This window comes from Equus caballus, chromosome 5 (genome assembly GCF_041296265.1).
Source record: "Equus caballus isolate H_3958 breed thoroughbred chromosome 5, TB-T2T, whole genome shotgun sequence".
NCBI lineage: Eukaryota > Metazoa > Chordata > Mammalia > Perissodactyla > Equidae > Equus > Equus caballus.
In genome coordinates, this window is record NC_091688.1 from 7,209,830 (window position 1) to 7,222,002 (window position 12,173).

The window sequence follows — 12,173 nt, forward strand, 5'->3', positions numbered from 1 at the left end:
CCGATAAGGATACTAACAAAGACTTTTTCTGCCCAGTAGATATTTATTAGTTTAAAGGGGAACCTTTTATACTGAATTGAGAAGTAGTTTGGTAATATGATCTAGCTAGAAGTATTAGTGTTCATAGATAACGTTAATATCATCAAAGCAGATAACAAAAGGCATAAGGGATGGAAAATGAAAGTCCTAGCTGGACTGGGTAAAGCTGACTTGAAATTGTTCCAAAGCAAATGCCAGTTCTATAGGACTTTTTAAAATGTGAGAATAAAGAAACAGGGTCTGCAATCACCAGCTGGCTAAATCTTATCAATTATTTGGAGTTAAAATTTTCTGCTTCAATAGATATCATAGGTGAGTTGTGAAGAATTTTCTGTTATTATAATAATTCTTGCTCACCCAACCTGGGGCCTAATCCAGGTCTAAACTAGAGATATGCTCTAGAAAGGAGTCATGAGGAGCCTTCAAAAAATAAGATAGTAATCAGGGATCCTCATCCTCTTGAACTGGTGGAATGGATATGAACATGATGGTTTTCATGATCTGTTTTTCTGAGGTTCTTTTTTTATATTTTACACACTAATAATACCATGTATTACTAGTTCTTAGGGTTTATAAGATTATATTAAAAATATGAGAGAGAAAGAAACCGGTAATTTTTATCAGCAGAATTTTATTAGATATTGAGACAGATGTATTGAACATAGGGTTCCAAAGTGAGCGGTCACCAACAAGTTTTGGAATGCATGTATGAAGTCACATTGAGACTTGAACTTAAAACAACACTTTGACTAACTGGTACCAAGTTAGATATTACTGGGCACTGATATTGGGTGCACTAACTTATGATGTCCATGTATACTTAAGCTTAAAAATAAAGGTCTTTTTGCTGGCCCCACTCAAAGAGAGTGGAAATCCTCCCCATTAAGGAAGTCAGGGATATTTGGGTCTCTGCGTTTGTGGTGGTTCTCTGCTTTCACAGTCATGCTATGACTTTTGAGTAATCCCAAGAGAGTACACTATAGTGGCCATCAACAATGCAATTCACCAGAAATGCTCACTGCTCTGTTTGGCGTAGAGGAATCAAAGAAAGCACAAGGGCAGAAGTCCAGCTGAGAAAAACGACAAAGAGGAAGGCCTAAGTTCTCCAGGCGTAGAATGTCAAGGTCCCTTCAACGAGTATTAATATTTTACACCAGAATCAGTACAATAGCAGGTTTTGCACCAAGTCCACGTGGTTCTGAAATGGTAACAAATGATTTTGCCACAATAATGGAATCCTGCTTTTTTTTATTTATTTATTTTTTATTTATTTTTTCTGCTTTATCTCCCCAAACCACCCCCGTACACAGTTGTATATCCTAGTTGCAGGTCCTTCTAGTTGTGGGTTGTGGGACACTGCCTCAACGCGGCCTGACGAGCAGTGCCATGTCCGCGCCCAGGAGCCGGCCCCGTAATCCTGCTTTTTTGAGAGCCTCACTTGACTTTGGTCATGTAGAAAGGAAAAGCAACCTTTGGCTGGTAGAGTCTTTTTCATTGTTTATTTGTTTATAGATTCATTTGTGTCTGAAGGTACCTGAGGACTTTAGATCCTAATGTAAGACTTAAGCTGAATGTTCAGCATGATGACCTGCCAGTCTGAGCATCTACAGCAACCGTCTAATGAACTATGGCTCCCCAGGTCTCCAATGGCCTTCATGTCTCCACATCCAAAGAGTAATTTTCTATCTTTTCATTGTGTGACCTTTAAGTAGCTTTTGACACTGCTATCCATCGCTATACAGCTGTTAAATCTCTTCTCTCTATTTCCGCTGCCCATACCTGAACCCTAGCCTGTTACAATCTCTCTCGGGTAACATTAGCCTTAATCGATCTCCTTGCACCTACTTCAAGTCTCTACAAAGCAGCCCTGTGATCTTCTGCCTCCCATTAAATGGCTTCCCATTGTCCTCAGAGATGAGTAGTAAATCTTTATCTAGGGCTCACAAAAGGACTAGCTGTGATCTGACCTCTCTGGCTGTGTGACTAACCACTCTCCTTACTCTCTTTGCTCCAGCCTCATGGTCTCCTTTCGTGTCCTCTAATACAGCACTTCTCAATTCTGGCTTCATGTTAGAATGGTGTATGGAGTTTTAAAAAAAATACTGTTGTGAGGGCCACACCTCTGGAGATTTTGATTCACTGGTGTGGGATGAGGTATAGGCATTTGTATTTTCAAAAGGTATCTGAAGAGATTTTAAGGCTCAGCCAGGGTTAAGAACAACTTCTCTAGGCATCAAACACTTTCTCAACTCAAGGCCTTAGTGCATACTGTCCCTCTGTTTGAAAGACTCTTTCTTTGCTCCCCCCACCTCCATAATCTCTAAGTTTGGGCTTAAAACATCTTCAAAAACCAAATTTTCTTTTATATCCTCTGCTAGTTTAGCTTCTCAATAATTCCTGTAATTTCTTTTTTGAAACACTTATCATAATTTCTGTCATTTGTTTCAAGTTTGCTTTCCTACCAGACTATAGGCAAAAACTGTCTTGCTGCTGCTCTGGCCCCATTGCCTAACACAGTGACTAGTACAAAATAGACAATAAATCTCTGATGGTCCATTGAAAATGTCTGTGTCCTGGGAATTCAACCTTGGAGAGATATTAAAGAACTGTTTAGTTCTCCACCTTTTCATAACAAGATACTTGGTGAAGAGGGGAGATTTTTAAGTATGGCAAAGACTTTTTGATGAGGGAAGTGTGTATTTGGGGTCCCATCTTGAGCCTAGGCCGTGTAGATCCTAAGAGTCTAAAATGGCGAATTGGTGAGTTAGGCCTTCCAATAGCGTGTGGAGCTGAGGGCCCCACACCTTCCTGGAAAGCAACTTTCTAAGGAAAGACAGTTGAGGCACAAAATCAGTTAGAAGAGAAGGACCATGAAAAAATATTGGGACAATTCTGTATACAACACAGTAACTGTCTTTCAGGGATTTATCACACCAACCTTCCCCAGCGTTTAAGTCATAAGGCAACGAATATAAAAACAAGTAGAAACTGAAAGAACTACAATACTGAGAGTGCACAGTGTAGTTACACTGGTTCTGGTGGCTTCTGCAGTATTGGGAAATAATTTAACTAGCTTTGGGAGTAGTGGGTGAATTTATTCTGAGTGTAGCCTTCAGCTCTGTCAATATCTGGCCTTGGCAAAGGTGGTAGACACGTGACTGCATCAGCGACAGCGTCACCATCTTCAGTAAGGCAGCAGCACAGACAGGAAGCCTAAGAGGTAAGGCCATTGGATATTCATGCTCTCAATTCAGATGACTCATCTCTCCACACTTTTGATATTTTCAGAGAAAGACATTCTAGTGATCTAGAGATGAAGGAAAAGGTGCTGACTCGCATAGTATTCTAGACAACCGAGTCCATGGCTCCTTGTGAGCATTCCCAGAATTGTTTGGGAATTACTCGAGGGGAGTTCAAATTCCCTCAGAATAATGCTTATGATAATCCCATTTTCTCCCAGGCTAAGGTGGCATCAGAAGCACACATTATATGTATGTGATTTGAAACATCTGAGATTTCAGGAACTAGTCAAATTGGCATGTCTCCAATTTTACTGGCCAAGAACGACAGCAGATATTGAACAAAAATGTCAATGATATAAGATATATATAAAAAGCAGATGGTCAGCTTAGAGAAGAAAGCCAAAATAATAAGTCTGGAAGCTTAAGCCCACCAGACTGGTCCTAGCATTATGATATATATTACAAAGTACAGATTTTGGGATTGTGACCATTTTATTATTTACTGTGGGTTTCCAATAAAGATCCATAGTGATTAGAGAGTAATTGAAAATGAGATAAAAGAGAACTTAGCCATATAATAGAAGTTAAAGCCAGAATGATACTCATACCTCCCCAGAGGAGGCATTGAAGAATTTCTGGGAACACTGATGAGCATGTTATATATTGTGAACAATAAAAAAAAGCCTAACTGGGGAAAGCAGGTGAAATTCCTGGCTAATTCCTATAACATCCTAGACTGACACCGCGGGACAACCAGTTTATCTGTTAGGCAATCCTCGTTGCCTATCAATGTGTGCATTGGCTTTTGGCATTAAACAAACATCAGCAGTAATACGGCACAGGTGAAAGCATTCTTACAACAAGAAAGGGACATGCTGCAAATCAGTGAATCAACAAAAGATGTGATGGTAAAGTATACGGACAGAACAATAACCTGGGGATGGACTCGGAGTAACAATTTGGCTCCATGAAAAAAAAGAGAAGCTAGTTAACGGATGGAAGCAGAGGCCCATATTATTATAGATCAAAATAGACAAATCACCAGTAAGTCCCACATTATAGTGAGAGCTGTCTGCCATAGAGAAGGTTTTATGTTCTCTAAGTAATAATAACATGCAATATGCTAATAAGCAACACAGCAAAGAATTATTCTTTCAAGATTAAGGAAAATTATGTTTGGTGTTGTTAGGAATCAATGAGAGAGATGAATGTAAACATTTTAGAGAAAGGAGAATAAGTCCTCTGCACCACTTAGTCTGAGCATAGCCCAGAGCGGGGTGTAGAAAATGTTCCATGTGCTGTTTCCCAGGAAGGTCATGGCAGGAGGCTTAGGCCTAGTGGGAGATTGCCATTGTTTAGTTCAGACCCCCACTCAGGAAGTTTATCTGACTACCTTAGTCAATTTGGGCAATTAACAAGGTACCATAGCCTGGGTGGCTAAAACAACAGAAATTTATTTCTCATAGTCCTGGAGGCTGGGAAGTCTAAGACCAGAGTATGGCAGATTCAGTGTCTGGTGAGATTCCTCTTCCTGGATTTCATACAGCCATATTCTCCTTGCATCCTCACATGGTGGAGAGACTGAAAGCAAGCTCTCTCATGTTTCTCCTTATAAAGGCACTAAGCCCATCATGGGGGCTCCACCCTCATGACCTCATCTGAACCTAACTACCTCCCAAAGGCCTCACCTCCCAAGACCATCACATTGAGGATTAGAGTTTCTACATATGAATTTTGAAGGGACACAAGTATGCAGTCCACAACAGGGACTTAACAGACAGGCATCTAGCCCTATCCATTAAGACAGCTCTCACATCCCACCGAGGCAGACACAGATCCCATAGGGTGCTCAATGCTGGGCCCAGAGACGCAGCATTGAGCAAACAGGGGAAGTCTTTTGGTAGGGTGGTAAGTCATCAGGGGCAGACATTTGCCTATGCATTAGCGGGAATAAATCCCATAAGAAATATCATGATTATACAGCAGTACAGAAGAGAACTTTGAGCTATTTCAGAAGTAGAAACTGAGAATCTCTATAAACAGTACTAATGGCCCTGATACAAGAAAGTGACATTGCAACAGACGCTTGCATGAACAAGACTGGGGTGCACAGAAGAAAAGAGATGCTATTCTATTAGGCTTTCTCCAGTTCTCTAGTTTCTTGAATAAAGAACAGGAAATTCTCAATGGATTCCATTTATCATCATGTATACAGTTAAATAGTTACATTAGACAACTATGCATTGACCTGTAAGTGGTTCTCATTCCATAGTGTGAGTTTAGACATTCTTTAGTGAGGCCTGACTTAAATCACCCTTCTGGTATTTTTATTGGTAGACTCCACACTGAGTAGATTGCACTTAACAGTTACAGTGGCGTACAGAAGAGCACCTGGTAAAGAGCATTACTAACACAATGTTGTCTGGAAATCCTAATTATATAAGTACAATCTTTAGCGGTAAATGACCAGCATTTAGTATTGTGGCTTTAAATTACAGTTTGTCTGGTCTCAACACTTTTATGAACTTTTGAGCTTATATCCCAGTCCAATATGGTCCCTTTAGTCTCTGTGAAAGAGCGAATTACACATGATGTTATAAACCTCACAGGTCTGTTAGCACTGATTCTTTTCTTTTTCCCCACACTTACAGGAGCACATGGCTACCAGCCTATGCGATGCATACTCAAATGTTGTAACTGATCAAGCCATGATCCTGGCCATGAACTCCAGGTATGAGAAACTGTAATTCTGTTATTTCACTGATTGAACATCTTTAAAATTTAATAGAGAAAAATTGCAATTATGAAAAATAAAAAAATACTCCAAATTCCACCATCCTAACTCAGCAACTATTATTTCCTTCTTTTTCATATTCGTTCCGAATCTTTCTGTATTGCATTGGGAGGCAGATAATCTAATTATTGCAGATTCATAAGTAGATTGCACATTCAACTTTCTGTAATTCTTTTCATTCTGGCATTTTGTCTTAAGTTTTTACTTTTCTACATAATCATATTTTCATTTTAGTGGCAGTATAATATTTCTAAATTTCAAAGTTTTCTAAATTATGTTACCAATACTATGATGACCATCTTTGTACATAAAAGATCATGTCTTCTCTGAAAAACTTCTCTGAAATACCCTTCTGAGAGTGAGGTTATTGATTTAGGTGACAGGAAACCACACAGATGCCATACTGCTAGGGATCCTAACTGGTCGACAGCCCCAGCTGCTGCCCCCGTAGATCCACGAACACCATCGCTGAGGCCTCAATCTGGCAGGCTGCTCCCGCTGAGGACCCAGGCTGTGTGATGGGACAAACAACTCAAGTGGGTGACTTTGGCTTGACAAGCCCCACCAGCCTGGCCAGACCTTTCCTGGAACTTGCTGCAGTTCAAAATTCTTCCTACCTTAATCCTCCTTCTTTCCTTCTCACCTTCTCCTGGAAGTCACCTGCCCCTCTTATCCCTGTTTTGGCATTTGCTTCCCCCGAACCTGAACTAATGCTGCTGGGATGAACCTTTAAAAGCTTTTAATAAATACCATCAATTTGTTGTCCAGAAGAACTGCACTAATAATAAAGGTTTCTTCAAAGATACATACATACATGCTTTTTTCTATTTTACTCATTTACCAGGTTCAAAATTATACCTCATTGTCATTTTAATTTATATTACTTTCATTACAAGCAAGACTCAGTATTTTCTATATGTTTATGTATTTACAAATTTTATCATGTGGGAATTTTCTCATGATCTTTGCCAGTTATTAGGATTTTAGTGGTAGTATGTGTTTAGTAAGCTTCACGTGATGTTTTATGTTTTTATGCTATTTTGTTAGAATTGATTTTATAGTCATAGCTATATATTTTTTCTTTTACTTTTTTGTATGATATCTGATATAAAGTTAATTCTACATTGCACTTTAATATTACGTTCAATTTCCCCTAGTTTTTTGTTACTTGATGTTTTTTACCCTTTAGTCTATGATATTTATTTTTATTTATGAATTAATTTATGCTTCACAATTCCATTATACAGACCAGAAGTCGACAAACTGTGGGCCCTGAGCTAAATCCTGCTATTTTTGCAGCCTATTTTTGTACATCCTGAGAGATATGAATGTCTTTGACATTTTTAAATAGTCGGGGGAAAAAATCAAAAGAAGAATTATTCATAACATGTAAACATTATGTGAAAGTCAAATTTTAGGGTCCATATACAAAGTTTTTTTGGAGAAGAACCACACTCATTCCTTCATGTATTGTCTATGGTTGCTTTCGAGTTACAAAGGCAGAGTTGAGTAGACAGAGATCGTCTGGCCAGCAAAGCCTTATTTATTAACTGGACCATCGCAGAAAATGTTTCCTGACCCCGATACAGATAATACTTATTTAAAATGCTTCATTTCCAAAGGCTTATTTAACTCTTTAAATGTTTTTTGTGTTTGTCTGTATAATGGAATAGCTATGCTTTTAAAGGTTTCTGAGCTGTTTAGTATCTTGACAGTAGTGGTAGATATATGAGCCTCCATGTATGATAAAATTATATAGAACTAAATACACACACACACACACACACGAGCACAAGCAAAACTGGGGAAATCTGAACAAAATCAGTGGCTTGAATCAATGTCAATATCCTGGTGATGATATACCATAGTTTCTGGAGAATGTCACCATTGTGGGAAACCGGATGAAGTGTCCAAGGGGCCTCTCTGGAATATTTCTTACAACAGCATATGAATCTACAAATATCTCCAAAAAATTTTCAAGAGAAAAAAGGGTTTTGAGACTGCATTCTGACCCAACATGAAATACTGCCACAATAAATGAGTGCCACATTTGTCCTGGAAAGGAAGATATAATATTATCCATGTGTTTGTTATTCTCAGATTAGGGTATTTTCCAGTATTTCCATCATATTCCATTGTTAGAGTTCTATTGTGCCACCACTACACTATTTTTATTTAGTGCTGTTTTCTAATAGAGTCTAATATCTGATTGAGCTTAAAAAATGTTCTCAAATTTTAATTGCAATTTTAGAGTTTTTAAAATAATTTAAGAATAATTGGCATTTATAAATAATCTTCCTATTTAATAATATAGCTTTCTAATTATTTAAGTTCTATTTTATGTCTCTCCTGAAATTTTGAAGCATTTTTAATATAGATTCTGCACATTCTTAGATTAATTTCTTCAATATATTGTATTTTGGTTTCTTTTTCATTTTATTGTTTGGAAAGCAATTACCGATATACTGGGATGAAAATGGGATTTTTTTGGACGGGCTTATATTTATTCTGTATTTGATTGAACTTACTGAACATTTTTTATTATATCACGTCTTATTAGAAATACGAGAAACTCTAACACAATATTTTAAAACAGGAAACTGATCTCATGTTTTCCCTGTTTTTAATAACAACAGTTATACTACTTATCAATTAGCAAAATATTGGTTCTTGGTGTAAATAAAACCTTTTAAGGAACTACTTCATAGTTTTTTCTTAGAAAATAACATGGACGTGTATTAAATACTTCTTCAGGATTGATTAAAGGGCTATTTTATTATTTAATCTATTAATAGGTATGTATTGATTAATAGTTTTTAGGATATTGGACCATCCCTACATTCCAATGATAAATCATAATTGGTGGTATTATATTATTTTAATATTTTTTTAATTATTGTTCTAAAAATTTATACTCAGAAGTGAAATTAGTTAATATTTTTGAGATTGTCTTCTATTACAACTCAATCTGAATCAGATACCTGATTTCCATTCATTGGTGATTTTTCTGGATTTATAAATTCAGTTATTGTTTTAGAGTGTGTGTGTGTGTGTGTGTGTGTGTGTGTCTATCTTGCCTGCCTGAATTAACTCGAATTTACAAAATAGTACTAAACAAAGAGAAACAGTGGTTAAGCATGATGACTTAGGAATCAGACAGACCAAGCTTCTGATATCAACTCCACCATTCACAGATTTTGATTTTGATGAAGTTGCTTAATCTCTAAGCTTAGGATTCCCTATCTGAAAATTGAGGGTGACAATAATATTTACTCCTGGTGTCGCTGTAAAGATGTATTGAGATAAGAACGCAGAGCAAGTAAATCACCTGGTGCACAGTGTTCAAGTCCTCAGTATCAGTGCTTCTTAACCTATTTTAATACTCCTTTAGGAATCTGATGAAACTTTTGGACTTTCCCCCCCAAAATACACAGACACATATCAACAAAATTCGGCATATAATTTTACAAGGTCCATGGAAAGGCAGACCCTGGATTAGGATACCCTGTTCTGTTTTTTAATTTTTTGGTCTACCTAAATGCATCAAAAATCTCCCATGTAATAGTCATTCTTTAATTTTTTTTTGTTTTTATCATGGATTTTGCTTTTCATATTTTGGCCAAGTATTATTTGGTACATAAAGATTCATGCATGTTACATCATCATATATACCTGTACAATTTAGTAATATAAATCAATCCTATTTGTTTCTACTAGACCTATATAATACCTTCTCCTTTTTTTTTCTTTTAAAGATTGGCACCAGAGCTAACATCTGTTGCCAATCTTCTTTTTCTGTTGTTTCTTCTTCTCCCCAAAGCTGCCTAGTAGAAGTTGTATATTCTAGTTGTGAGTGACTCGAGTTGTGCTATGTGGGACGCCACCTCAGCATGGCCTGACGAGCGATGCCATGTCTGCCCCCAGGATCAGAACTGGCAAAACCCTGGGCTGCCAAAGCAGAGCGCGCAAACTTAACCACTCACCCAGGGAGCCAGCCCCAATAGCTTGCTTCTTTTTACCGCTAATGTAGTCTTTCTTAATTATTATTCAGTTTCTGCTTCCTCTTTTCCTTCTTTTATAAATCTTTATTTAAATTTCCCAGTGAGGGCCATTATACTTATTTCCCCTTCTCCTCATTTTATAATGCATTTTCATTTTGCCTTTGTCCTTCATTTCTTTGACTATGTTTTAGTCCTTTTAAAATCTTAAGTTGTATGCTTATTTTTCTCTCATTATAAATGAGAAAAACTCTTGATAGTACTCAAGTATTTTTAAGCACTGAGAATCTTTTAATTTTCCAGATAGATTTCTCATTGTGATTAGAGAATAAAACATATATCCTTTGATATTTTGAAACTTTCTATGGCTGAGTATATGACAAATATATGTCAGCATTCCATGATTATCTAAAAAGATAATCCTTGTTATCTCATTTAATACAACTTATTTATATCTCCTTATTAATTATATTAAAGATCCCTTCCTTTGCAGAATTTTTATTTTTACGTGCCATATGCTGATAATTGAATGTTTACTCTTCTCCCATAACTATGTTTCTATTTCTCATTTTATCTTTAATAATTTTCTTTAATAATTTCCATTTCTCCTTGTATCTTTAATAATTTTAATAATTTGTCCCTTTTAATAATTATTTTCAATAATTTTTCAATTTTGTGTCTATGTGGTTTGGGAGATTTCATATTATGTCTTTATTATTAACTATGCCTTTTATTATTTTATAACAATTGTATATATCTCTCTTAATACTCTTCCACTTGATTTAAAGTTTGTGTCATATTAATAAGGCCCTCCTGATTTATTTCTGATCATGTTTAATATAATTTCCCCATGCTTTTATTAGAAAACTTTCTTTCATTCAATTGTCGTTCTTGAAATTATACTTGCAAAAGTAAGTATTGTCTTTTGCTTACTTATCTGACAGGTCTTATTTCTTCATAATAGGAAAACATAAAACATTTGCAAGTAATGTTTTCCCTATTTCTGGTCTACCTCTACTTCTCACTTAACTCCAATCTTTGAAACAAACATTCAGCTCAAAAATTTAACAAAAGCAAACTCATCTAGTAATTTAGTGAGGAATGCTTGTTCTTTCTTCTTAAGTTCCTTTTTATACCATCTGGTCGTACATCCCGGAATATAAGAAAGCATTTACACTGCAACACTCACTTCTAGGATATCTCTTGTAAAACACGTTAGGAATTTACTAACTGCTCTTTTGAAAACAAATTACAGGGAGGCAGAAAAAAAAATGCATACTTGCTGACAATTGCTCATGTTGACCGATAGATTTGCATGTGACTTTTTCTTTGGTATTGCCAATGTCTGACTCTCAGCCTTCTTCCCATTTAAAATTTGAAGACCCTTTGTCCATCAGCAGTTATCCATGGCATCAGAGTATCATGCTACTTTCCTGATCCTTGTTTATGACCTGGACCATTTTAGCATTTTTAGGACTGGCAATATGATTTCCAAGTACATTGAAGGACACTATTTTCTATTTCAGCAAAACCTTAATTTTGCATTTTCCTAAATCAAATCATATATCCCTAGAAGATAAATACCTTCCACTGAAAATTCTCCTGGAAGCTTTTGATAGATAGCTGTTCAGAGTCTGATAATCTATTAGAGCCCATGAATAAGTCAAATCAGTCTTCCCTGATTTAAAATTTGAAATTTACCTAATTTAAAAATTAGGTAAAGACTTAAAAATTACCTAATATATTCAAAGAGATTCCATTTCAAACAGTGGATCTCAGATATTTAGATTTTCTTGTCCAGTGGACCAAACAGATTCCGACTCCAACACAAGATTTCCCACTTACCATCTATATCACTATGTTTTCAAAACATAAAGAATTATTTTCACCTCAAAAAAATCAGGAGGGACTTGGGGCTAGCCCCATGGCCTAGTGGTTAAGTTCAGCCTGCTCTGCTTTGGTGGCCCAGGTTCACGTGTTTGGATCCCGGGCATGGACCTACACCACTTGTCAGTCATGCCATGACAGTGACCCACATACAAAGTGGAGGAAGATTGGCAACAGATGTTAGCTCAGGGTGAATATTCCTCATCAAAAAAA

At 36.6% G+C, this 12,173-nt stretch overlaps 1 protein-coding gene across 2 annotated transcripts in view; it reads left to right on the forward strand.

Moving 5' to 3' along the window:
* MROH9 (maestro heat like repeat family member 9) overlaps nt 1-12,173 on the forward strand; it is an 82,990-nt gene that overhangs the window by 10,905 nt on the left and 59,912 nt on the right. For both annotated transcript variants that reach the window (XR_011438986.1, XM_023640541.2), the window contains exon 4: nt 5,933-6,012. Coding sequence is in view for 1 of the 2 variants with exons in the window: in XM_023640541.2 (XP_023496309.2) it covers nt 5,933-6,012 (80 nt within the window). In the remaining variant the exon portion in view is untranslated. The remainder of the gene's footprint in view (nt 1-5,932; nt 6,013-12,173) is intronic.